We start from the raw sequence: 27616 nt of genomic DNA, 5'->3' as shown, positions 1-27616 counted from the left end.
TCCTAGGTGACTACCTGTCAGTCAGGGTGACTGGGCTAACCCAGTGCCTTGGGCCAAATGAAAAGGAACCACAGGTCACAGTGGTGTTTGACAAGTTTTGAGAGTAAAGGTTCCTGTTTGCAGAAGCACTTTGAATTTCAAAATACTGGGTGGGTAAGAGGTTCTGGAGGGGCAGAGACCATTTCTATTCTGAGCGGCAGAAGCCCAGAGAATAGGGTGCTGTTAAATCTACCCCAGATCTGTCTCAGGATGGAGATTGATGACTGTTCTCTATTTGCCTACTCCCCAAGTCCACTCTGCACCCCTCTCTGCCCTGGGCTGTCCTGGGGGCTGATTTCTACCCTCCAACAGGTGGAGCTTGGCCAGTGGGCGGGGCTGGCAGGACGAGAGGGCAGGAGAGAGATTTACTCCTCCAGCGACTTCCCTCCCGGGCCGGGGTCCTGCGGTTTCCCCTAGTTTCAGTATAAGGTCCTTCACTTCACCCTTTCGGGTTGGTAGTGGCTCCCCAGGGAGTCCCTTGAGGGTTCTGTCAGCCCCTTCCTTAAACTCTCCTTCCCCCTTGGTGCCCCACTGCTGCTTCCAGGACTTTGCTCACATTGCTCCTGAGAAAGTGCACGAAGCCTCCTGACGCATCCAGCTGTTAACCTCAAGAGCCTTGTTCAGTCTTCCGGGGAGGCCAACTCCACCCGTCTGTGATGACCACAAAGCTTGCAAAAGGTTGTACTCTTCACTTGATCTGCAGAAAGCTGCTGCAGGAAACAATTTGCTCACAAGCTGGAAATGTTCTCATCAAACTCTTCAAACATGTTAGCTGGTCCACCATCATTTTCATTTTTCGAGGGCCTGCTCACATCTCTGACTCCACTGCAAACCCAGTGCAAAGCCCTGCGCTCCTTCGGCATCTCCCGTACCCTGGTGGCCTTGCTGGGCCTGCCCCTCACCACCTTTGCTTCTCTGTCTGCTCTTGCTAGTTTCTCTCCAGGACAAGGCACCTCAGTCCCAGGGATTCTTCGACTCTAGCCGGTCTGAGGCCCTCATCAGCCATTCACACCAGAATTAGCTGGCAGCAGAGTAGAATCGGGGACCAACACCCAGCACCAGGGTGCCCAAGGGCTGATCGAGGCTGGAGGAGCCCAAGCCACACTCAGAAAGCTGATGACAACAGGGGTCCTGGACCTCAGTCACAAGCTTTATTGTTCTGAGCACGGACTTGCCACACTTCAACAATTCCACTGTGGGGAGGGGAAGGGTATGGGGAGGACCTGGGGAGGGGACTGGCTGAGCCACACCTGGGCAGGCTGAGAGGCCCACGGAGGCTCATGGGAAATTGCTTCTTGGGTACCTGCCACCTGCAAGCCCACCCCCTGGAGCTCAGCCCCTCCTGGTGCCCAACTGTGGAGGCCTTTGGCTGTTAGTAGACTAACCAGTTCCTGCTGTGGACAGGGCAGAGCTGCCCGATTTTACTGGAAAGAGCAGTATTTGACTCTGGGTTAGGCCACTAAAGCATCGTTTCTAGGCTGCTGTTAATAAAACTGCATGCGAGAGCTACCAAAAGCCAAAAAGGAGCAGAAAGGGGGCCAAGGGGACTAACTCATTGCCCTGACAGGCTGCGTTTGGGCAAGAATGTGAGCACCACCTCCCCTATCTGGTAGTGCCCACCATGGCGACCTGGGCTGTTCCTGTGAACTGCACACCTGTCCTGTGGCTGATGGAAAGCCAGGATAGGCATCAGGCTTCTCCCTTGAGTCCCCTGGCTGGGGAGGGCCCCACTGAAAGCTCCCCCGAGCTGTGGAGTGTGGGCAGGGCCCGTGTGTGCTGATACTGAGGCCCAGACGGAAGTCACCTATGGGCCCTGCAGCTCAAAAAGGGGGGCTGCTGGGCCAACACTGGCTTTTCCCACAATGCACAGGCCGGGATAGCCCAGCAGAGCTTGACAGGTAACAGGAGGCAGGTAGATTTTTCTTATCCCCACCACTGCTTGGGCTCTCTTCGCAGCCACGGAAGACAGGGCTGAAGAGCTCCATGCAGGCACCTGTCAGACTGAAAGGGGCTGTTGGTACATGCGCATTCTGGTGAGTTCTAGGCATCCCTGAACGCCTAGCTGTGTGTACCTGGGTGGGTATGTAAACCTTGAGGGGGCAGGAACGTTTGTAGTGTTCCAGGGCATGGCCCCACCAGGCTTAGGGCTCAGTCCCGGAACCCAAGCCATGCACCTGTGTGGCCTGAGTGTGGTTAACTGCAGACACCCCCATCTGCATGGCCATGTGTGCACGCATGACCTGAGTATGTGTGTCAATGGAGTGTGTACGTCAGGCCCACATGGGTGCCTCTGCAGGTGGGAGGTCCACTTTGGAAACATCTAATCAACTCAGGGGACACCCTATTACTGACCTTTGTCAAAACATGCCCAGGCCCTTGCTCTGGGCTCCCCTGCAGCCACCCCTGCCCCAGCTCCAAGCCAGGGCTTGGACAAGGTTGTGGTGGGGGATGAGGAGAGGGACTTCCAAACTTCGTTAATACTGTGGCTCATAGCCCTGGTGAACTCCCTCTGGCCAGCAGCTTGGAGGTGTGTGTAAGGGGTTGTTGCTGGGTGGGGGAAGAAGGACCCTGTATCCCCGACACCTTGAACCTGGAGACCTTGCTGGGCAGACCTGTACCACTTGAGGGAAACTTGTACCACTGCTTGAGGGGCTCAGCAAGTGGGGACCGAAGCCCTGGGGACTGCCTTGGCCTGGAAGTGGCTGCAGAAAAGGGGCCCCCACCTTGCTCCTGGAGCCCGAATTTCCCTCCTCAGTGCCTGCAAGGAGAAGCTGGGCCCTCCTCTGGCCCCTCTGGGCTCGAGGAGCCCTGGGGGAGAAGGGGAGAAAAGGGAGGGCAAGGGGGCCCATCAAGGCCCAGAGTGCCAAGATGAGCCTCAGGGCAGTTCGTTCTGGGGAGAGGGGAGCAACCGGACCCCCTCTGCCTCCCCAGACAAATTCCAGAAGCTGCCAGGTGTCCAGGCTGAAGTTCCCAGGGCCAGGCCGGGGCTGTACTGCTCTCTGGGAAGGCCGTGCTTGAGGAAGCCTCCTGGTCCGGCAGGGGGTTCGGGGTGGGGGATTGTCCATGGCGGTGAGTATGTTATTGTTACAAACACTGTCTTGTCTCCAAAGCGACAGTCCTGGTCCCTGCCTGGAGGGAGCGCCACCAGGCAGCCTGGCGGAGCTCTGGTGTGGGCTAGGCCGCTCCATGATGTCCCTCAGGGTCAGTGCTTGTCCTAAAGAGAGAAAGAGCTCGATCAGCAAGTGTCTCCAAGAGCCCTGAGGGACACGTAGGCGGAGGAGGGTCAGGGAAGAAGAGAGTGGCGCTGGGGAGGGGGAGGAGAGCATGTGCGGCAGCGGGAACAGCATGTGCCAATGCCCAGAGGCAAGAAAAGCCTCCCTGCTTTGTGTCCGGGGCACAGTGGGACAGGAGGTAGGCTGACAGCCATTACCAGGAAGCTGAGGGGAGGAGAGGGTGTGGGTGGGTTTTACAAAGAGCCCCGAGTCCCCGTGTAGAGGCTGTATCAGAGGAAATGAAAACTGGAGACTCCGAGTCTTAGTTTCCACACCTGTGAACTGAGCTGGACCCCTGTGCCTTGCAGGATTGCTGGAGGACAAAGCCGCACGCCGGCTCCCAGGTGCCCTGAAAACCCGTGGCGGCTCTGCCAATGCCACCCGCCTGTCCCAGCCCCGCGGCCTTCCTTCCTCTGCAGCCTGGTGCCTCCATGCTGCTCTCAGGCCGGTCCAGGTCCTTCCCTGCCCCTGCCAGGCCCCCAAAGGAAGGGCCCTTGACAAATTCTGTGGCTGAGGTTCTCCCGTCTCTCATGAGCACCTGCGGTCTGGGGGCTCCTGTCAGAGTTGGGTGGAAGAGGAGGAAGTAGTCTCCTTCCCCTTGCCTTGGGCAAGCCTCACTTGCCCAAGGTCTCACAGTAAGCCAGTGACAGAGCTGGTTCTGGACCAGGGGCTGGTGAATGCAGGGGTTGACTGTGGGACAGGGTGGTGGCCACCTGGCACCCCCTGCAAAATAACATCACCAAGCAGAGACACAACCAGCGTGGGAGCCCCTCAGGCCCATGAGGTTTTAGAAAACTAATTTCATATACACAATTTTGTAAAACGTAGAATTGACAAAGACTGCTTTATTTTTTTATTTTTTATTTTTTTTTTTGTCGTTTTTTCGTGACCAGCACTCAGCCAGTGAGTGCACCGGTCAGTCCTATATAGGATCCGAACCCGCGGCGGGAGCATCGCCGCGCTCCCAGCGCAGCACTCTACCTAAAGTGCGCCACGGGCTCGGCCTGACAAAGACTGCTTTAAAAGGAGAGAAAATGCTTATGTTTAAAATATCCAGTGGAAGAAAACTGGGAGCAAAATTAAATATGGAGTATGCTACCTACTCTATACAAATGATAGATCTGCTCCTCTGCAAATTTCATTGTGGAGATTGGTTCATGCAAGTGGTATGGGTAGATGTTAAATCCAGAGGGAGTTTTGGTGGGGAGCAGAGCATTCATATGGCGCTAAAGTCTCTCTCCACACACCACTTGTTAGGAAAAAAATCAGTAACTATGCAGCAGAGAAATCAGACACCACCTTGAGCAGGTGGATCACAAGTGAGGGGCGGGTGGGCAAGATGCCCCCAGGCTGTCACACCCTGAGTACAACCTGAAGCTCATCACAAGGAACTACACAAATCCCAAACAAGGAGTCTTCTATTAAAAAAAAAAAGAGAGAGAGGATTGTATTTTAAAAATGTCAATGTCATAAAAACCAGACGGAAATTGAGGAAATGTTCCAGATTTAAGGAGACTAAAGAGACATAACAAGGAAATGCAATAAGCCGACTCGACGCTAGACCGAATCCTGTACTGAGGGAAAAGAACCGCAGAAGACACTGCCGAGCAAACTGCAGAAACGGGTAGGAGCGCTGGTTACACGTATACCCTCTGTCAACATTACGGTTACTGAGGTGGGTCACTACTGTGGTTATGTAAAACCATGTCCTTTCCTCGGGGTAGATGGACTCAAGCGTTTAGGGCCATGATACATACAATTATACTCAAACGGTTCATAAAAAATTATACATATTAAGAGGGCCGGCCTGTGGCTCACTTGGGAGAGCGTGGTGCTGATAACACCAAGTCAAGGGTTAAGATACCCTTACCGGTCATCTTTAAAAAAAAAAAAAAATTATACATATTCTTAAACACATCTACGTATAGACACCAAAAGATCAATTGAACGGGGCAACATGTTAGTATGCTCTGGGGAAAATGGCAGAGAACACTGCAGGCACTAAGCGTGAAACGATAGCTAAGAAAAGTTAGTACGCATGCACGCAGACATACATACGCGCACACACCTGTAGCCATGACCCTCGTTATTCTCAGTAGTTCTGCTCTACCCGGTCCCTGAGCACACTGAGCTGGCGACACCAAACCAGTACTCCTGGGGAAGCGGGAGGGTAGGTTCCTGCGAGCCTCTATCACATTTTCATCAACCAGTCAACACTCAACCTAGTTTTACGTGTGTTTCTGTTTAAAGACACCTTACTGAATATCTGTTAATATCACTAACATTGAACTCACGGCCAACAGCACTACCTCTCATGCCTGAACAAAGCGTGTCTAACGCTTTCTCCGCAAGACACACCAGAGCCTTCCTGCAAGTAGGAACACTAGACAGCACTTCAGCTCTGCATGGGGCAGCATTTTAAACAGCAAAATCACCAACGAAAAGCACAGAAACTCAAAAACATGGCATCAAGGCCATGAAAGGGATGCTGTTCACAGTGGGAGAGCTGCAGCCGCAGGCAGAGCGCCGCCTGGTCCAGCCGCGGGTGGGGCGCACGTGGGGTGACTCACGTTGTCTGCCTCTGTGTGAACCTGTGGATGACCGAGAGAGCCCCAAAAGTATCGATTTTGGGATTACAAATAACTTTTAGTGAGTAGGCAAATTTGCATATGTGGAATCCTCGAAAAATGAGGACTGACTACACATGTGTACATACCTCCACACACGCATACACGCTTAGGGAAGTTCAAGGAGGATATCACTTAAAAATGTTAATCTTGGTTATCTCTGAGTATGAAGGCTACCGGTGAGTATTTTCTTTATATATTTTTGGGTTTTTTTCCAGAAGTTTCCCTATAGGCATGTGTTACTTTATCACAAGAATGTCTTTTTAAAAAAGGAGGAAGATGAGGTTCAAAGAGCAGGATAAAGGCTGATGGAGTCTGACTGCAGTAGCCCCTCCGAGCGACCCGCCTGTAAAGCTGCTCACACAATGCATCTTTGTGTATTTTTAGTGACTTTTCAGGGTTTTTCTCTGGAGAGGTCTGCGTGCATGAGAGCGCCAGGGCTGCCCTTACCTCTTGTTTGTGGGCTTTGTCTTGCTGGTGGATGCCATTTGCAGAACCGGAATTGCCAATGGTCTGGAAGAGTCATGGGGAGACGCTTAGCAGGTGCACTGGCAGCAGTTCCTGGCTGGCCCACTAGATGGCAAGGTCTTCCCAAGGGAACCACCTCGGGCTCCAAACCCCAACCTCTTCAGCCTGGGGCTCTCAGGACCCCCAGAGACCAAGCCTCTCAGGCAAGGCCACATCTCCCTTCCTAGTCTGAGACCCTCAGAGTAAAGCCCTTGGACTGCGACTGTCATAAGGCAGGGCTGCCTCCCCCTTCAGATCGGGGCTCCCCATGGACACGGCCCCATCACACCCTCCTGGTCAGCGTGCCCTGGCCGTGGCTCACCTGGGCCTTGTCAGGGCAGCTCCTCATGGCTTCCATGAGTTTCTCCACCTGCTGAGCCTGGTCCAGCGCGTCCCGCAGTGCGTCCTCCGTGCTCATGAGCTGGTACTGCAGCCGTGAGAGCTCGGGTGCCGAGGACGGGTCGATGAGGGAGTAGCGCCTCTGATCTGACAGGGACCTCTCTTTGTCCTGGAGGGGCAGGAGAGTGCAAGAGTGTGCGTGTGTGTGCACACATGTGTGTGCTGGGGGGGGTCTCACCTCTAGGCAGAAAAGTCTTCTGGCCCCACCTCTGGGTTCCCTCCCTCACTGAGTGTCCCCTGACCTGAATCCCTAGGGTCTGTCAGATGCTCCACATTCTCCAGGTCCTGGAATCCAGGACCCCACCCCCCGAGTTTTCCTTCTTACATCACCCCTCACTGTCATAGATGGGGGCCTCCCATCCCCTCACCCTCCAGCCTACCTGAGCCCTGTTTAGCACCCATAGCACCTCCCATTACCTTCAGTGTCTGAGCCCCCCATGGGTGCCCCCACCACGACAATACCCAGGGGTACACCTGCCACAAAGCTGGACAGGCCCCCCCCACTCCACAGAAACCCAGTCCTTCCACCCTGCTCTGACCCTCTATCCAAACTGCCTTCTATCCAAACCTAAGCCTTCTCCGTTCAGGTGGTTTCTACCCACCCAGCAAGCCCATCCCGAGTTCTCCTGTGGAGCTACAAGAGGCTGTCCTGGGGGTAGGGGCTGCAGTTCGCATAAACGTGACCACCCTGTGGCCCGTGGGACGAATCTGAGCTCAGCATGCCCACCTCCCACGCAGACCTGGGAAAGCCTCAGTCCCCACCAGCCCCAGAGCCTGTCTTCTCTAGAGTCATTCCCAGACTCGCAGAGCTGTGAGAACTTCAGAGGGTGCTGGCACCAACCCCTGCTGGTCAGATATGCCAGGACTTGACATCCCAGTGACCACCAGGCCCACGATTGGGGTGTGTGGCCAGAATGAAGCCCCTTATCCCTGACCCTACAGACCGAGGGCCTGCCCCCTGCTGTGGGTGGGCCTCACCCCTCCCTCCAGCCTGTGACCTCCCCCAGAGCTAGGCCCTGTTTTCTTTCGTCTCCACTATGTGGTTGAGCTGGTGGCTGGGTAGGAGGGTAGTGAGGGGTTTCAGAGCAGCTTCCCCTGACAGGAGGCCTGTCCTCCCGGACCCCACCCTATCCATACGTTGGAGTGGACCAGGCCCAAAGACTGCACACAGGCTTGTCTTGAACGCTGATCACAGGGGGACAGGGTGGGGAGGTTCTGTCCTGGTACCAGCATCACACAGACTGCCACACAGCCAGCCACGACATCTGCAAGAGGATGCCCAGGGTCCGTACGCCCCCCGCCCCATCACTGACCCTGCCTGTGGTCCTAGGGGATTTGAAACCTTCATTGTGACTTGGCTGTTCCTGGGGTGATTCCAGGAGATCATCAGTCTCCACGGCCTGGCAGTAGGGCAGCCTCAGCCCTGCCCTGGCACCTCCTGCCCCCAAGCCACCCCTCCCCCACATACCAGCCCAGTCAGTTTTTCACGCAAGCCTCGGATGTCGTCCTTGAGTTTCTGCTCCTTGATCCGCCACTCAGCCTTGTGCACCTCACGGCTCAGGTCCCTCTCAGGTCCAGGGGAGTGACGATTGGCCTCCAGCAGCAACACCCGCAGTTCGTTCAGGCTCCTGGCCAGGGGGTTGGGGAACAGGGCAGCTGCAGTCAGCCCCGGCCCCCCTAGCTCCACATTCCAGCACCTCACCAAGCACCCAGAGCCTGACCACCTCAGAGGGACACTGGCTATCAGACAGCAGCTGTGCCACCAGGGGCAGAGTGAAAAAATGAGGCAGGAAACAATTTGACCACAGCCCAAGGGGGGCTAGGATTTGGGGATAAGACAGACAAAAGGACCCAGCCCTTCCCAGAATATTTTAAAAATATTTTTAAAATGAGAGTATATATGTCTAATTAGAAACAAAACCCAAAAAACACCAAAACATTCATCCAGGAGATCTCATGTGGCAAGACATTTTAAATGCCTGATATCAGCTGGGCTTTACTTCCCAGGTCAACTCTTAACCAGCCGCAGTGGCTTCCTGGAGCACTGTGATGAGAACGGTTCTGAGGCCACATGTGGGCTCTGCAGGAAGGATGCAGTGACCGATGAGCAAGTCCTGCCATGGGCAACCCCCACTCCTCCAATCCTTTTCCCTATTACAGAGGAGGAGAACTCCCTTTACTAGGTGGCCATGGGTAGTTGAGAACAAGTGGAAATCTGTTGGTGCTGCCCTTTCCCCATTCCTCCTCCTTCCTGCAATGAATGTGATAGCTGGAGCTTCAGCAGCCACCTTGCAACCATGAGGGATAGGTGACAAGAACCACAAAGACGTTGGCACTGGTATCTTGAGTCACTGATACAACTGCCTATCACAGCTACTTCCAGATTTATGTGAGGAAAGGAATTCCCTACTAGTTCAATCTCTGTTTGATATATATCACATACTGTCACCAAGGCATTCCTAGCTGATCTCCCACCCCCATCCTACACACCACAGGAATGTGGAGGATCCTACTGTGGCCCACATCGATCAAGAACGGCTTCAAGGAAGGAGTGGACTGTGAGCTAAGCCTTGAACAAGGGACTAAACTTCGTGAAATGACCAAAAAGAAGGCGGCACTCCAGCAGGTGGGAATCGCGTGGGTGATGAGAGATGGAGGGGGAATGAACTGCTGGTGACAGAGAGAAGGGGCTAGGAAAGAAGCAGTGTTGCTGAGGATGAGGGGAGAAATCCAAAGCAATGGATTAAGACCAAAAACCCCCAGTGACTTCTACGAGGAATCAGAGGAAGGGGCATCCCTGTGGCCAGGACAGTCCAGAACGTCCCTTCGGAGAAGATGGGACTGGGCTGAGCACCAAGGATAAAATAAGCACTAGGACAGGAGAGAAGATGAGGAGGAGGAGAAGGCACAGGCTGCATGTGCAGAGGGCGTGTTGGCCTGGAATATTCCCAAACCACCTCCCTACAACTGTTTAAGAAGCCCCTCTTGGGCAGGGCCACCTTTTCTAGAGAGGTGCTAGATTTGCTTCAATCTAGCATAGAAACTCCCGATTTGTACAGCAGATTTACTGGGGAGAGGTGAGGGGAGGAGACAGAGTCTTGGACAAAAAGACGCTTGTGTGTCAAAGAGATTCCTTTAACTCGGGTTGACGTGCAGATGCTCACAGGGGCTGGTGATCATGACTGGGTATAAGAAAGATAATGAAAGCAAGAGCGGGGGATTGAGGAGATGCAGAAGGTCCAGGACCCCAGACGGGGCCGGTGTCCCCAGCAACGGCTGGAGGTTGCCCTGCTGGAGGCCAGCCCAGTGTAGTCAGATCTTCTGACTTTTTAAGGGAATCTGGAGAAACTGGATTTTATATGACATATTCTGACTTTTAAATGCTCCTTTAGTTTTTTTAAACCTCATATGGACCTCACAAACCATGTATATGAACTGTATCTGGCCCAGAAGTTCTCAAAGTGTGGCCTGGGGAGTCCCTAGGGGGTCCCCAAGACCTTTTCAGGGAATCTATGGGCCAAAACTATTTTCATAATAATAACAAAGCTATTTTCATTGCCATTTCTCAAAAGCATACAATGGGTTTTTCCTGGGGCTACATAACATACTAATAATTATCTGAACAGGACATTAAAATACTCCTCTCTTTTCCAATTACATATCTATATAGGTCAGATTTTCATAATATACTTCAACCAAAATGATAAATCGCAAAGACTCAAGGTAGAAGACACAAGAATCCGGCTTTTTTTGATTAAGCCCAACATTCAAAAAATTTGCAAAAATGTAGAACAACGTCACTTGGTAAATATTTTTTGTTTTGGAAAAGTTACTTTTTTTTAACCAAAAGTCATGTTATTTGTGTTACATGCAATTGGCTAATTATTATTTTTAAATGGATTAATAAATATCTTTAAATTTCTCAGTTTTAATCTCTGGTATTGTAAATATAGAATAAACAAACAAAAGCTTCTTTGGGGATCCTCAATAATTTTTAAGAGTTTAAAGGGGTCCCTGAGACCAAAAAAATTCAGAAAGCACTCATCTCCGTCAGCTCTGCTTGGAAAACCATGCGGAGGATTCAGAGGCTTCATCTCCTTGGCAGAGGAGAGTGCAGTGACCCAGCCACCTGTCCCCCTAGGTCCGTCCCGGCCCGCCTCTGGAGAAGGCTGGCCGAGGCCAGGTGGTGCGAGGGTCAAGGGCAGAGGTGCCACCCAGCGCATGCTGGCTCACCGCTCCTTGCGCAGCAGCTCCTGGCTGATGAGGACCAGCTGGCCCGAGGCGTCGTGGGTCTTCCGGGACACGGCCTCCAGCTCTGCCTCCAGGCGCCGCTTCTCCTTTAGGAGGGTGTCCACCTTCTTCTCTCCCGACTTGCACTTGCTCTCCAGTGCTACGGACAGTGGCAGGGAAAGTAGAGGAGGGTTGAGAATGCAGGTGGATCTGTTCCACCCGAAGGGGCGGACGCTGGTCTTCCCAGGGGGACAGTGACATACCCTACTATGTAGTTTTAAGGCAGCGAGGGTCCCTGTCATCTTTAAGAGGCAGGCAGCAAAGGGCCCGGGAAAACAAAAAGCAGACCACACCTCCAAAGGCACAGCAGCCTGCAGGTGGGAGGAGCAGGCCATGCTTCCAGAGAGGACCCGGTGTTTACAGTGGTGCCTACACTAAAAGAAGCTCAACCTTCCCCTTGGAGGAGTCTGAGCTCCACTAACCTCTGTCAGGACTAATTATGCCACGTGAATGTGATGGGGACTGGACAGAAGAGGGGGTGGGAACCCTTTCCCAGCAGGGGGGTCGTCTCATGGACACCACCACTGGCATTCAGAAGCAAGACCAATTTGTCACGATATCACAAACTCCAGACCCCCTCCTCAGGCTACCCAGCTTTGTGTCCTGCTCTCGGCTCCGATCACCGTCCTCCCCAGTTCTGAAATCAATCCTGGTATTTCTTCTAGGGGCTGGGGGCAGATAGACTATCAAAGTGGCTTGTGAGAAATCAAAGTCTTCAAGAGCAGAAAGAGAGAACCCATGGTGGCATTTCAGGACACAGAGAACAGAGAGCTGGCTCTGGGGAGATTCCATTCTGGACTGTACATGGGCTTCTCTCTCCCGCTCACTGCTGCCCAGGAGCAAGTCCAGTGCAGATGAACTGTCCCAGGTCACTTACTTCTCAAAACAGAGGAGGGAGGGTCCCGATCCAGGCACCAACCCATCCACACTCAACTGGCTTGCTGGACTGGCATGGCCCCGATGAAAGCCCCCCGCATCTGCCCTGCGGGAGGAGACTTACCACTTACTTGGGCCCTGAGCATCTCGGTCTGGGACGTCAAGGCTGTCACCTCTTTGTCCCTCTTGTTCAACTTGTCCTGCAGGCCTAGGGGAAGAAAGGGGATAGCAGAAGTCACCAATGCTCCAGGACTGATGGCACTGGCCAGTAGGCAAGTGTGTGGCCCTCCTGTAGGAACCCTAAGACGGAGCCACACTTGGCCTCTAGGGTCCAAATTCTTCCTTGTGCTAGCCCTCTCTCTGGATAACCTACCCAGAAGAGGAAGATCCAACACTGTGTGGTCTTGACACTAATTACAGCGCCCATGTCTCCAGTCACGTGTGTTCAATGCTGGACAGTCTCATAACGGTCATAAGAAGATATGCACGGAAGGTGCTCAGAAACATACTGATGTTCTGCAAGTTAATTTATCAATTTCATGGAACACCGATAGAAATACCAACAAGACTTTAATGTGTGTGGAACTTGATAAGCTGATTCTAAGATCACTTGGAAAAAAATAAGCAAGAATAGCCAAAAGAGTTTGGCAGTTTCTCAAAAAATTAAACACAGAATTACCATATAACCTAGCATTCCACTCTTAGGTATCACGCCCCAAAGAACTGAAAGGTTCTCAACAACTACATGAACACACGTTCACAGCAGCAATATTCACGATTGCCAAAATGCAGACACAATCCAAATGTCCATCACCTGATGAATGAATAAACGAAATGTGGTCTATCCCCACAATGGAATGTTACTTGGCCATAAAAAGGAATGAAGTACTGATCCATGCTACAACATGGACAAACCCTGAAAATCTTATGCTGAGTGAAAGAAGCCAGACATAAAGGGCCACATACCATGTGATTCCATTTCTGTGAAATGTCCAAAATAGATAAATTGAGAGAGACAAAGCAAATTAATGGTTGTCATGGGCTGGGGGAAGGAGAATGAAGAAGCTTAAAAAAAAACTGAATCTTTAAAAATCTGCACGGCAGACACCACCATACACAAACTCAAAAGACAACCAAATGGGGAAAAAATGTTTGCAATGTCATATATAAAGAGCTGAAAATCAACAATAATAATAATAACCTAATCAGGGCCGGCCCGTGGCTCACTTGGGAGAACGTGGTGCTGACAACACCAAGTCAAGGGGTAAGATCCCCTTACTGGTCATCTTAAAAAAAAAAAAAGAATAATAACCTAATCAGAAAAAATGGGCAATGAATAGAAGTAAAAATGGAAATAGAAAAACCTATTAACTTCATTCACAGAAAAAGAAAGGTCAGACAACACCTTTTACCATTCAGATTGGCAAAGAGCACCAAGTGCGATGAACATTTTCTTGGTGAGGTTTACGGGGAAACACACTTTCAACTACAGCTGGTGGGCGGAGGGGGAGTAATTTACTGCAGTGGTATTTGTAACAGACAAAGACCGGGGACAACCAGCGATGGTTAGTAGGAAACTGGCTAAACACATGATGGTTTCTCTACACAACGGAATATTCTGCACCATGTAACAGAATGTACTACTGATAGGAGACAGTCTCAAGATAGGCTGTCAAATAGAAAAAAAGTAAGGGCTGAAAGCATGAGAGGTATGGCCATTTGTGTTACCTACTTGCTTGGATGTGCATAAAATCTCTCTGGAAGGGGGATATGCAATGGCAAACATCACACCTTCAGGGAGGAAACTCGGGGAATACAGTACCCTTTGTTGTATGCCCAATGAACCATTTGAAGTTTGTACCAGTATTTAAAAATAAAGTTAACTTGGGAGAGTGTGGCACTGATAACACCAAGGTCAAGGGTTCAGGTGTCCATATAGGCCAGCAGCCAAAAAAAATTTTAAAATAAAAATAAAATTACAACCAAACCAATAGTAAAGTACTTGGCACAATGTCTGTCACTCCTTAAACTGGGCCACTGCCCACCTCACTGGGGGAGTAAATGGCTCCCTGCACAGAGTAGGCGACTCTCACCAAATGGCAGATGACATAAAATGTGACCCAGCTCAAAGGCAGAACCAGCCAGCCTCTGCCCAAAGCCCGGAGCCCACCTGGCCTAGTGGCCACTCACCCTCCATGGTCTCCTTCGTCCTGATCTTCTCCTCTGAAATGTCATTTGACTCGATCATCTGAAAGAAGAGCCCCTGTGAGGGGGATGCCCACCCCCCTCTACCCCAGCCCCAGCATACCCAATAAGCACACCCAGTCTGTACACCTTGCCCTGACGAGGGGGGCCCAAGTGACTCAGAGCCTGGGACTCGATGTGGTGTCAGGGAGTGCAGATGCCTTCAGTCTGATCTGCCCGACCAGAGTACCCCCTCTGCTCCCAGCTCCCCAAGGGCTGCTTGTGCAGCTTCTGCATGAACACCTCCTACCCCTTCCTGTGTTGAAAACTTTATTACATTAAACAGATGTCTGCTTCCCTGAAATGCCCACAGAGGCCTGTCCTGGGAATGTTTCCACCCTCGCCAAGAGACAAGAGTCCTGGCCTCGGTTTCCCACCCATAAAACAAGCACAGACTGCTCTGGGGCAGGGTGTGCACAGCACGCCCAGGTCCAGCTCCTGGGGGGATCTCAATAGTGCTAGCTCCTTTGTCTCTAACACTTCTTTTTAATAATAAACCCAGAAGCCAAAAATGAAGATTGATTAAAAAAAAAAAAAGTCCTGGCAAACATCACATGAGAGAAGTCAAGACAACCAACAGGCTCCCCACTGCTTCTTGGCAGAAGTTTCCAGTCTCTGCCCAAGCTGGTTGTCCTCTGAGCCTATAGTTTGCCAGAGTCTTCCACTGTGGATCAGGGCAGCACAGAGCTGAGCAATCACCTCCATCACCCTGCCCCCTACACCTCTGTTCATACATCCCAAACCCCGTCTCAGTCTCAATTGTGATCAGGCCCCCTTGATCTTCATTTACGCACACTATAGTGAAGATGAGGCATATACTAAAGAAAAAATTTTTTTAAGTTCTTGTACTTACTACATGACACTGAAGATCCAGTTGTCCCTGAACTTAAACCTCTGAATCTGGGTGACTTATGGTTCTAGATTGAGGCCCCAGTGTAGGTGGAAAATCAAGAGATGGGTCTTCCTGAGGTCACCACCCATCCTCAGCCCCAGAGCACCTGTGACTGAGGGGCAGGGGGCCACCCTTAGGCCTCTGTCCCCTATGCTCTGTGGAACCACAGCAGCCCCAAACCTCTCCTGCTCGGGGAATCCAGGTCCTGGGGTTGTGGGGCCGGTTCTGCCTGCCCTGAGCAGCCAGTCAGGCCCATGTGCACATAAGCTACTCTGGGTCTCTTCCTTTTCCTTCCACCCAGGGTCCTGGGAGAGCACTTGCTAAAAAATGTCCCTCCTGGGAGAAGGGGGCATGAAGGCCACTGAAGGAGGACCTTAAGGCATGGTGCGGGCAGATCTTTTAAACAAAAAGTCTTCTAAAAACTGATTGCCTGAGTGCTAAATTCTGGTTTAAATGTACATGGGGGAATTGGAAGTTCGAGAAACCCTGGGGCCCCTTTATACAGGACAAAACCATGCAGCTAGCCATCCCATTTACAGGAGCTGATATCTGCAGTTCTGGAACCTCTGTCAGCCCCACAGGCAATGGCACAGGATACCCTTGCCACTGATGGGCAAGGGATCTGGGGCAGTTACTCCATCTCAGACTCTGGGTTCACTCACCTATGAATGGAGCCAACACTGACCTCGAGGGAGTTAAGGTGAAATGCAGTCATGTAGGGTGGTGCCCAGAGAACTCAAAAGTGGCTTCCTGGCCCTGCTGGAGCGGACACAGCCCACGCTACCTGGGGGTGGCCTCCTCATAGGGGCTAGGAAGAGTGTGCTCAGCTAAAGGAAGAGGGGCTAGACGTTTGAGGGGTTTCTAGATTTGAAGCAAAACGACACTCATGGCAGCGGCCTGTCTAAGGCCACCCCCTCCAGCCTCCCCACTCGGGGACCCCCACACTCTGGGGAAGTGGCTCTTCCACTGTTGCTAAGCCTCACCAGGACTGGCAGAAACAGAGCCACCCTCAGTGCTCATACTGGAGATGGGAGCCCCAGGGATGGGCAGAGCTTCCCTCCACATCTGTGCCAGTCCCCCGGTGTAGCACCTGGGGTCCCGGGTGCTGGAAGGGGCATGGATGCCCAGGGAGGCCCAGGAGCCTGACAAGAGGATGTGTCTGGGTGAATCAGGGGATTGGGGACTGAGAGGAAGCCTGTCCTCTGCACTGAGGTGCATGGCTCTCCATGCCTGCTCTTTGGGGGAATCAGACTGGTCAGCTCAGACCACTTTGGATCCTCAGTCAGCCAAGGTCACTGCCCGTGTGACAGAGGGACAAGGGCTCCTACTCTGAGCCAGGTGACCCCAATCTCCCATGGGCATGCTCCAGAGGGCAGAGAGAATGTTTCCCAAGCTGGAAAACAGAGATCAGCTAACGTTGAGGCCCGCCCCAGCCCGGCCCTCATGCTCGCCCCAACCCGGCAGGAGGAGCGGCTGCCTACGTGGGTGTGCTGGGATGAGCACAGGGACTCGAGGGCCTGGAGTCTGTTTTCGGCAATCAGCAGCTTCTCTCGCAGCCTCTCAGCCTCCTGCTTGCTCTGGGCTTCTGCCCGCTGCAGCAACTCGTGGTCTAGCATCTTCTTCTCAGCCAGCGAGATCTGCTCCTTGAGGAACTCGATGGCCTGAGCCTGGCCCCGGTACTCCACATCCAGCTTCTCCAGCTCATGCACGCGCAGCTCTGCATCACGGCGCTGGTCCTGGGCCTCCTGCAGTTCCAGCCGGTGCTGGCTGGCCTGTGCCTCCAGCTGGGCCCGCCAGTGCTGCCGCAGTCCGGCCAGCTCTTCCTGGGCCTCCTGCAGCCTCTGCCGCAGGCCTTCTTTCTCCTTTACGTGCACAGCGGTCTCCAGGTCATGTTTGGCCCGCAGATTGCCCAGCTCTAGCTGATGCTCCATCTTGATTCCCTCCATCACAGCCTTCAGCTCCCCAATCTCCTTCTGCTGGGCACCCGGGCCCGAGTTCAGGGTGGCCTTGAGGTCCTCCAGGGACTTCTGGTGGTCTGAGGCCAGTGAGTCTAGCTTGGACTTCCAGTTGTCCATGAGCCCCATGTTCTCGCTGGTGGCCTGCTGGACCTTGTCCTTGAGGTCTGCCACCTCCTGTGCGTACTTCTCATTGGCTGCCCGGAGCTTTTCCACCTCCACCTGGTAGGCCTTCAGAGCCTTCTCGTACTTGTCCCGCAGCATGCCGCTTTCCCTCTGGTGCTCCTTGCTGGCCGACAGCAGCTGCTCCCGCAGCCGCAGTGTCTCAGCAGCCTCAGGGTGGTCAGGGGGCGGCGGGCCCGAGTGCAGCAGACACTGCTGCAGCTCCTCGATCTCACCGCGCCGCAGACTCAGCTCCTCCTCCAGTTGCAGCACCCGCGACTTCTCGGCCACCGTGGTCAGCTACAGGGAGAAAGGAAGACGGGTCAGCGGGCTGGAGGGTGAGGGGCACACCCACTTCCACCTGAGTGCCGGCTGCACTCCAAGGCCCTGCCCACCACAGCTTCCAGAAAGACACCTCTGGCTTGCACCCCAGTGATTCAGGGAGCCAAATGTCCCCACTGCCCTAGGGGGTTTAGGACAAATCAGTGGTTAAAAGCAACCACCTATTTGAGAATATGGCTTTCTTTAAGTTAATGTTATTTTAAAGAGCAGAAGCTGCACAGTGAATTTTATATTATTCTGCTCTAGAAAAGTCCCCAGCCAGAATGGGCTGATTCAGAGGGGCTGCCTACAGGGGGTGGCCAAAGAAGGGTCTGGTTGCAAAGCCTACAGCAGAGCAGAATGAATGCTCCAGACCCAACTTTCAATGCAGATCTCTGAGATCGGAGGCTCCACCTGCCAAAAGTCCACTTTGATCATGTCAGCAGTCATAGATAGATTTGTGAAAAATATATTTTAAAGTTTCAAATCTTTTACAAGCTTAAAAAATTTTGTTTCTGAAAGTGTCTTTTGGTTCAATAAACCTGTTTTTGTTTTTTTACTCAGGTTGAACCCTAAATCAAGGTGCCTCTGCGTCTGCAGAACTGGGCTGGTTTCGGGCCGAGCCCATGGCGCACTCGGTAGAGTGCTGTGCTGGGAGCGTGGCGACGCTCCCGCCGCGGGTTCGGATCCTATATAGGAATGACCAGTGCACTCACTGGCTGAGTGCCGGTCACGAAAAAAATGACAAAAAAAAAAAAAAAAAAAGAACTGGGCTGGTTTCTGCAGGCAGTCTTCATTCACACGACTGTGTGCTGCACAAACACGAGGTCACTGGGCAATGGCCAGTGCATGCAAAGGACCCTTGTGTGTCTTTAGACACCTGCACGTGTGTACACACCCACTCATGTGCTGAAGCCAGCATGCAGAAACTGCCCACGGCTAGCTCCACACCCCTCGCTGTGTGTAGGGTGCTTCCCTAATCACTGCTCGCTGCCTGTTGGGCCCCCTCACCAGGAGAACTTCTGCTAGGTGTGGAGAGGCCAGCTGTGCCTGCAGCATGGGACTTGGAACCATGCCCTGGGACTCAGGGGACTTCACCCCCAAGGAGAGCTTTCCCATGGCTCCTGACCTGATGCATCACAGAAGCCAGACTATAGCGTGACAGAGAATCCCACCCCCTGGGGACTCCTCCACTCCCCAAAAGCCCCACCACTTCCTCAGCCCCAGGTCCTTCAGGCCAGCCCCTCTGCCACCATGTTTAAGATCTCCTGGGCTACAGACACCTGGATCCGCAGTTCTCTGCCTCCCGCCCATCCCCAGCCTCTTCAGCTGGGGAGATGGAGGCATGGAGAGGCCGTCTCTGTGCCTGCCCACATAAGGGTGCAACATTGCCAAGAGGCCCCCAGTTTCTGAACAGGACAAAGCCTTACCCTGGCAATGCATAAAGAGGGAGAGAGGGGGAGGGGTTCACGGTCAGCTAGTAGGACTATGAGCTAGAGAGCAAAATATTGAGAACAAAGATCCCCCCTCCCTGATAAGCACCACTTGGCAATGGAGCATAAGCACGATTCTAAATCTCTACTTCCCTCCTGGAAGGGGGTGCAAAAGAAAAAAGCAAAAATGATAGCAGCCAAAGACAGAGAAAATAATAAAACACAGAGGCCGGAGGGGGCGTCAGCAGTACAGGCTGGGCGGGCGCGGCGTTACCCTGTTGTCCGCTAATTCTCTGAGCAGCCGCTCGGCCTGCGCCTTCTCCAGTAGCAGGCTCTGCTCCAGCTCCCCAATGCGCGCGTGCTCCAGCTGCGTCTGGGTCTGGTCCACCCAGGGCGGGACACGGTGGGGGAGGTGGGGACATGGGGAGGGGGCACGGGGAAGAGGAAGCCGGAGAAAGAAAAAGAGAGAGAGAGAGACAGAAAGAGAGAGAGAGAGAGAGAGAGAGAGGAGGCGTCATCTTCCGTGAACAAGACAAGGAGAAGCAGGTCGATGAGCCAGAACTGCTCAGGCAAAGAAAGGAGTCTGGGGGTAGGGTGCGGCCTAGTGCCCGCCCCTCGCTGAGGCCTGACTTGGTTTAAGGCAGAGGAGATGCTGTGGCAACCCTCCCTCACCGGTCCCTGCTGGGGGTGACAATGGACACTCCGCATCCCTCCTGTCACCCCCAGGCTGCCCCTGCCCTCGCTGGTCCTTCTGCCTGCTCCTGGGGAGAGGACCCAGCCTGTTCCTGCTCCCCTTTGGGGAGCTTGTAGGCTGCCACTCGTTTTAGGCACAGATCTTGCACACAGGAAGCCCCTGGTTGGTGAATGAATAAATGACTCCAAGATTCCTGGCCCCAGAGTGTGCTGAAGGTCAAAGAACCAATGGGTTGGAAGGTTTTCAATACTGTACCCACACCATCATGACTCTTTGGGCCTGGCCTCTTTGGTGGGGTGGAGCTGTGCTCCCCACTGTCCTGCCCCTAACCCGGCCCTGTCGGTGCCCACCCCGGGCCCTGCAGAAGGCGCCTGGTCCCCAGAAAGCACAAGTGCACTTCTGTCCCAGCTTCACAACACCCACTTCATACACGAACAAAGCTCAACATTCTCAGAGCGTCGAGACTGGTGCTGGGACTTCCCATAACAACAGATCTGCAGACGGAAGGGGAGGGGAGGGCACTCGCTCCAGGCACCCAGAGCAGTGTGGAAACCAACCACATTCATCCAGGGAGAGGCAGGAGGGTGTGCCTCATCCTCTAGGACAGGCAAAGTTAAAGCAAATCTGTACGCAGGTCTGAAGAGGTGGGGCTTAGTAAGATAGCATGCATGTGTAAAATGTTTGTCCACTGGTGCTGGTGTAAACCATCACTGATACCACCCACCTGAGAAAAACTCTTGCAATTCATAAAGAGGCACAGAGGTGTTTACGTCCATTGGCCTATGGTCTTATTTCTTGAATTTTCCTATAGAGAAAACAAAAAAGGTTTTCTCTTTCTCTTTCACGAGGGCAGCACGCCCCAGTGTGACAAGTAGCCAAGCTCAGCCTCTTCCAGAAAATTACAGGCTGATGAGGGTGTCTCTACCCCAGCCCTGCAGAGGCCCATCCCCGCCCTCCTCTCCTGCTGACGGTGGGCACAGCAGCTCCACCTGGGGCCTCACTAGATGGGGTATGAGCCTGAATACCACACTGGTGGTCTGCCGGGCAAGGAGAAGCCTCCAGCTTTACAATTTCAAGGACGACTTCATTTGCTACCCACCCAAAGACCCCTCCCCATCACTGTCAGAACCTCTAGCCTCCTGGTCTGTGGCTGGGGTCTCTGCAGGGGCACAGAAGAACCCAATGGAATAGCTTCAGGTGCTCGCTTAATTTATATAAATTCAACCACAGGAGCTTGGGGGGAAAACAGCCTCTAAAGGCTAGAGTTTAGGAGGGCTGGCAGATTGGCTTCCATTCTTGCCCAGGGCGTGTGGAATGAGGGCCACAATCCTGTTTTAGTCGCTCTCAGATCCCATGGAGTTCATGCTCCTAAAACCATGGATAAGGAAGGCACTTGGGGGCAGCCTAAAAGCGGATGTAATTTCTGCCTCATCACTAACTCTAGAGACTGACCCCACATCAGGGGCGTCTCCTCACACACAGGAGAGAGGGGCCACTCCAGGGAGAGAAAGCCTAGGGCTCAGAATCACCCAGTAATTTTGGGCAGACTGAGGCCTGAAGCTCAGGCCTCCACATTCCAGAACTGGTGCTTTTCCTCCTGAATCAGCCTGACTGCACAGAGGGGAGACCCAGATCTCCTGCAGGAACAGACAGCAGAAAAGGAGACTCAAACCCTGGCAGCTCAGCCAAGTCTCACCTGAGCCCCTGGCCCAGAGCTCTCCTCCTCCTTCCCACACACTGTCTTCTGCACTCCTAAAGCACAGAGCAACTGCCCTGGGACAATCCCTCAGGTAACAAAGATCTTGTCTTACTAATGAACTGGTGGAGCTGTTTGCCCAACTACTGTAGGGGCTCCTGAAGGACAGAGGTACCACGCCTCTCCTCTTGGTCTCCCTCAGTGAGTCCTCAACACATAGTTGATTCTAGGTTCATAAAACTGATTCTTTCTCTTAAAATGGGTGTTCTTATGCAAATGAAAAATAACTCTGAGGCACTATTTAGTTAACAAAATAACAACACAAATCCACTGGTTGATTAAACAACAAAACCCCAAAACTGCCCAGTCTAAGGGGACTGCAGATGTTTTTGTGATGCGAAATGGCAGCACCCATTTGAGAACCATAAAACATGTCCCCAGCCTGTGACCCGGGGAAGCGCACTCTGGGCAAAGTGCTCTATCATGCTCCTGCCCTGATCTGGCACTGGGGGTATAAAGGTGAACAAAACAAACAGGCTCCCACCCTCAAGAAGCTTATACTCTGCAGAGGGACATGAACCATCAGTAAATAATGAAGATAACTCCAGGTTGTGATGTGGACTATGAACAGAGCCCTGGGGTAGAGAGTCACCGGATGGAGGTCAACTGGAAGAGAAATACTATTGAGAGTGAGACCTGCAAGATAAGAAGGAACCCCCTGTACAGGTGGGTGGTGGAGGAAGAGGCAGGTGTTTCCAGCAAGGGAACCAGCATGTGCAAAAGCTCAGAGGCAGGACACAGCTTGGGTGCTCCAGAAACACAGGAGCCCAACGTGCCTGGAGCATGATAAATAAGGGCAGGGTTCTGAGACAGCTAGACAGGTAGTGGGGCTGGGTCCTGTAAGGTTTCTCTGTGCTACTCTACAGAGCCGGGATGTTATCTAGTGTCACAGCCCTAGATGTGTGAATGGGGAAGGAGGAGGATCTGATTTATGTTTTTAAAACATTTGGTTATATGATGGTTGGGACTTCAGAGGGGGCCGTGGGTGGGGGTATAGCAGAAACAAGATTGGCCATGACTGTCGAAGCTGGGTGGTGGGGAAATGGGAGTTCATAATGATGTCTTCTCTACCTCTATATAGGTTTAAAGTTTTCCCACATTAAAAATTAAAAAGATGTTTTAAAAAAGACTGTTCTGGCTTCAGGGTGGAGAATGGACATTGCAAGAACAAAAGAGGAAGGAGAGGGGCCAGGCAAGGAGCTGGGTCCTGGCCCAGGGAGGTGGCTGTGGGGATGGGGTAATTTTGAAGGCAAGGTCAAGAGTTTTTCTGATGGAAGGATGAGGGAAAGAGAAGATTCAAGATGAATTCTAGCTGTGGGGACTCAGCAACTGTTGATCTCTTTCTCTTTTTTGTGGGGCCACCTACTGAGATGACAACGGTAAGGGGATTGGTGTTAGTTGAAAGCAGAACATAGAAGGCAAGAAATCGAGAGACCTGCTTTGGACATGTTACTTTTGGGGTGCTGTACTGGGTTGAATAGTGACCCCCTAAATTTCATGCTCCACCAGAACCTCAGAATGTGACCTTGTTTGGAATAGAGGCTTTGCACATGTAATCAGTCAAGATGAGGTTACCGCGAATTAGGGTGGGTCCTAAATCCAGTGACTGGTGTCTGTAAAGAGACACACAGGGAAAGAGGCCAAGTGACCAGAGGCAGAGACTGGACTGATGCAGCTAGGAGCTGAAGAACGCCAAGGGTTTCCAGCAATCCTGCCAGAAACTGGGAGAAAGGCATGGAATAGATGCCCCCTCAGCACCTCCAAAGGGAACCAACCTTGCCAATGCCTTGATTTCAGGCTTCTGACCTCCAGAATTTGCGTTGTTTTAAGCCACCCGGTTGTGGCAACTTATTACTGTGACCCCAGGGAACTGATACAAATGCCTATCCCTTCTCATCCCGGTGGAGATGTCAAGCGGGCCTGCGGGTGTGGAGCTCGGGGAAGACCACGGGAACCACGGGCTGGAAGTTCTCAGGGCGAGCATGGACCAGAGGACAATGGGCCCAGGGCTGAGCCCTTGGACAGGCCAACACTCAGAGGTCAGGAGGGAGGAGGCGCTAACAAAGGAAGCTGAGAAGCTGGATGGGGGCACCTACTGTGGCTGGAGGCGACAGGAAGGGAAAGGGCATCCTGAGCAACTCAAGCTTTGAGTGCGGTGTGGATGCGCAGAGACGGGGCGGTATAGCTGGAGGGAACCAGGAAGTTGAGGAGGTCTGGTTTTGATTTTTGACTTTGAAGATGGGTGGGGATTAGTGGGACTTGGGGTCAGTTTGCCTCTGGCTGAAGTGAACACGGTCACAATTCGGTATGCACAACAAGGTCACAGCGGGATTCTGCTGCCCTTCCGACTGAATCGGCTCTCCATCACTGTCCCGCCCCCCTGCCTCTCCTAGGCAGGGCTGATTGGATCCGGGGTGGACACCTGACCGGACGGCCACCGCCCATTGGCTAGCCTGGGACCAATCAGATTCCCTCGCGAGGACAGCGGGAAGATGGCGGGCGCTTGTGCGCGGGTGGGGAGACGAGGCGCCAGGAGACCGGGAGACGCAGTGAAAGGGACAAACAGATGCAGCCTGACCCGACGCACAGGGAGACAGACCCCTGAGCGACGGAGAGACGGCCCCGGCTCCTGCCCGCGTGCGGGGCCGTGAGATCTGCGGCCTTTCGTGAGCCCTCTCCGTTCCTCGCACTCGCAGGTGTTTCCCCAGGAGCCCTCCCCGACCTTGCCACATGACCGGCCCCTCGGCTTCGAGGGAAACTTAAAGGATAACACCCTGTCCCTGCGCTGAGGCTCCCCCAGCTGTGCCCCGACATCCATGCCTTAAGTTCCAGCAGCAGCGGCTGGCAGCGACCCCAAGCCGATCACACATCCTTCCTCCCCCACCCCAAGCCAGTGTCATCCAGGGACAGGACATTTGCTAGTGGGGAACTGGAAGTCGTAGGGGGCTTAAGTGTGGCTCTTTCACATCAGAAAACGTCATTTCTCATTTGAGCTCAGAAATGATCTAGTATGGTGATTCCCAAAATATGGTCCCTTGACCGCGTCAGCTAGAAAGGTGTTAGAAACGCACGTTCTTGGGTCCCACCCAGTCCTACTGAATCAGACACTCTGAGGGTGGGGGCCGGCATTCTGTGTTTGAATAAGCCCTCCAGTTTCAGAATCACTGAGCTAGTCCAACCTCCTCATTTTGCAGCTGAAGAAACAGGCCTGAAGAAGGGAAGAGGCTGCCTGAGGCCAGTTAGGTCCAGAACCAGTGTGTGGAGAGGGACTGAATTCACTGTCCCCTACTCCATCTGACAGCTTCAGGTGTTCCTGCCCACCCAACGGTGGCCTCATGAGCCCTGTGGTCTCTGCATAGTTTGGTGAGGCAGGCTTCCGAATGGGAGTGGGGCCCTTCAATCTGAGCATCCCAATCCCTTGGCTCAGAAACGGTGGGTCAGATTGGACAGTGAAAGGTCCTTCCTGCTCCAGGCCAGAATGTCTAGGTGTTATAACTGAGGAGGAGTTTCAGCACTCACCAGGCTTATGGGCTGGGTCAGGAATCAGGTGTCCTGGTCCCTGGTCCCAGTGGCTGCTGACTTGCCACAGGGCTTGGGTGAATCCCTTTGCCTTTCTGAGTCTCAGCTATAAATTCTGTGACTCAACAAGCTACTACTTCCAGACAAAATTTACCTGGAATCCAAGATGAACCAAGGGCCCAAGGGACACCTGTAGGGCTACTGCCAAACAAGAAGGGAAAGGGGTATCCAGCCACTAAGTTCTCAAGCCCAGCCTTGCATCCTTGCTGCCCTTGGTCCATCCTGCCCACCCCACCCAGTTGTGGCATAAAAAGCCTCTGGGCTCTTGGAGCTGAGCCATTCCCACCTGACATCCAAGTGTCTCAAGGCCTGTCCCTTCTCCATTCTCCCAGGGTGCGACCTTTAACCCCTCTCCATTTCTCTCTTGTAATCCCCCCAACCCCCTCCCGGGGGGGGCCCAGAATTGCTGCCTGGACCTCATGGACATTTGCCATGGCAAGGGCTAGGCCTGGGGTGCTGAGTGAGCCCAGGGGAGGGGCCTATGGGCCTTTGACCATTACCTCCAAGTCTCCCTTGGTGATGGACTCCTCCTCCACTCGGAACTGCAGATCCTCCACCTTCCTGTGGGGGAAGGAGAAAGGGGGCTGACTAAGCTTTGCCCATAGTGATAGGCTTCACCAAGTCAAGGATGGCAGAGAGAAACAGGACCATCAGATGGACCAGAGTCTAAGCTCAGACCAAGCAAAGGGGACTGGACCAGCAGAGCAGGGACCTGCCCAGACTCCTGTGGCTGAGGAGGCAGAGCCTCCTGGAAACCTCCAGACCTCCCAACTTCCCAACCTGCACCCTAAGCAGCACCACCAGTGCCTCTAAAGTGGGAGTGTTTATTGCAACATCCTTCCTCGCCAGGATGGTTGTGGGGAGTAAAGGACAGAGTGGACTGTAAATGGAAGCACAGTGATGCTAGTGATGGCTCTGTTTTCATCACTGCAGGGGACAAACACTGCCACAGGGAACAATCTGTGGGGAGGGAGGAGGACAGAAGGCAGGAGAGTGGGCTTCCTGTTCTGCTGACCCTGCTCTCATTCACAGGCCTCAAGATCGGGGTCAAGGTCCCAATCCCCATTCTCTGGGCTCTTCCTGGATGTAGAGAGCCCTGAGTGCTCTGCTGCAGGCGTTGGAGGCCACCTGCAGGGAGATACACTTACCCACATGCGTGCCAAGACAGCATAGGGGAGACACAGGCCCACCTCAATTATAGCCACACATAAGAGCTCAAAGCTGCTCTTACTGGGGCCTCCTCACAATTCCTAGCACAGGTGATGAGGAAACTGAGGCCTAGAGACGGCAAGTAACCGGTCCAAGGTCACATGGCATACACAGGGCAATGCTAGAACTTGAACCCAGGCCCCTCCTGAAACACAACTCAGACAATGCCTTAAAGATCTGTTTTTATTTGTCGGCATTAGGCACATTGCCATGGGAACCAGATGTGTGAGCTCCAAGGACGATCTCAGGCAGATATAAATAAACCCTCATCTCCCCAAGTCAGACAGTAAGACAGCCTGTGGAGCACATGCCTTGGCTAAAAGCCCAAAAAGCAAACCAAAGTGGGGAGGAGGTGCTGAGGACAGGGGCTGGCTCCTGCATGGGGGAGGGGACGGAGATGCAGAAATCTGTGTATTATCTAGGAGGTAAAGAGAGGCTCTGGAGCCACAACAAACCTTTGTCCATTGTCAGCCCCATGTCCCCACCTTGTGTCTTTGGTTCAGGGGTTGGAGTGAGATATGGAGTATTGAGTGAGGGTATGGAGTGAGATATGTCTTCATCTTTCAGTGGTTTCTTAGGACTCATTAAAGCCCTCCTGCTCCTGTCCTTGGCCAGAAGCTTCCCTGGGTGGTGCAGACTTCTCCCCACATTCCTGGAGCAGCCTCAAAAACACACAGATGGAACCGCAATCCCCATGTGCCACTGGGGCAGGGCAGAGAGAACCTGCATCCCCACCAAGTCCCTTCCTGTGCTGGGCCTCAGTTTTCTCATCTGTGACATGGGGGCAGCACCTGCCTCCTGTGCTAATTGTAAGACTGGAGAGATGATGCCAGTAATGCACTCAGCACAGGGCTGACACCTGCACACAGCTATTTCAAGGGACCCTTTGCTGCTGCTTCTCTGAGCCACATATTCCTACATGTAAAATGGGAAGAGAGCTCCAGGTCAGTTGGACCTGGCACAGGGGGAAGCTCTGTGGACATGAACTGGCTAACAGTGGTGGCATACGGACATGTGGCCTTCTTCCCAGTGCTTAGCTCCCCAAGGGCACCTGGAATGACAGGTCCACCCCTGGGCTTTCTCCTAATGCTATGCTGCTGGACAGGTAGGAACAGTGAACTCCAGCAGCAAACAAATGTTGTGTTCCCGTGTGCCCAGCCTCCAAAACTGTAAGAGATAGGGACCATGGCCCACTTCGCAGATGAGAAGACTAAGGCCCCCAGAGCTCCCGTCATTGCTCCAGGGTGAAATTGCCAGTAGGTGGTGAAGGAAGGGCTGGAACCCAGGTCTGCTATTCCTGAGCCTGTGCACATCCTTGTCCTCCCTAACGAGGCTCAGGAATATTCCCCCAGGGCCGGGGC

At 53.1% G+C, this 27616-nt stretch overlaps 1 protein-coding gene across 2 annotated transcripts in view; it reads right to left on the bottom strand.

Annotated features, from left to right (window-relative positions):
* Nucleotides 1-1168: 1168 nt before the first annotated feature.
* CLIP2 (CAP-Gly domain containing linker protein 2) overlaps nucleotides 1169-27616 on the bottom strand; it is a 78469-nt gene continuing 52021 nt past the window's right edge. The window contains exons 8-17 of one of the 2 annotated variants that reach the window (XM_063089499.1): nucleotides 25547-25607; nucleotides 19292-19396; nucleotides 16628-17563; nucleotides 14201-14258; nucleotides 12135-12218; nucleotides 11078-11234; nucleotides 8313-8472; nucleotides 6768-6953; nucleotides 6389-6451; nucleotides 1169-3253 (exon numbers count right to left, since the gene is read on the bottom strand). In XM_063089499.1, the coding sequence (XP_062945569.1) occupies nucleotides 3242-3253; nucleotides 6389-6451; nucleotides 6768-6953; nucleotides 8313-8472; nucleotides 11078-11234; nucleotides 12135-12218; nucleotides 14201-14258; nucleotides 16628-17563; nucleotides 19292-19396; nucleotides 25547-25607 (1822 nt within the window). In that variant the 3' untranslated portion in view covers nucleotides 1169-3241. The remainder of the gene's footprint in view (nucleotides 3254-6388; nucleotides 6452-6767; nucleotides 6954-8312; nucleotides 8473-11077; nucleotides 11235-12134; nucleotides 12219-14200; nucleotides 14259-16627; nucleotides 17564-19291; nucleotides 19397-25546; nucleotides 25608-27616) is intronic. The other variant, XM_063089500.1, reaches the window with a different exon arrangement.

The sequence above is a fragment of the Cynocephalus volans genome, chromosome 3 (assembly GCF_027409185.1).
Source record: "Cynocephalus volans isolate mCynVol1 chromosome 3, mCynVol1.pri, whole genome shotgun sequence".
Lineage (NCBI taxonomy): Eukaryota > Metazoa > Chordata > Mammalia > Dermoptera > Cynocephalidae > Cynocephalus > Cynocephalus volans.
Note: the sequence above shows the minus strand (reverse complement) of the source record. Positions and strands in the feature narration are given on the sequence as shown.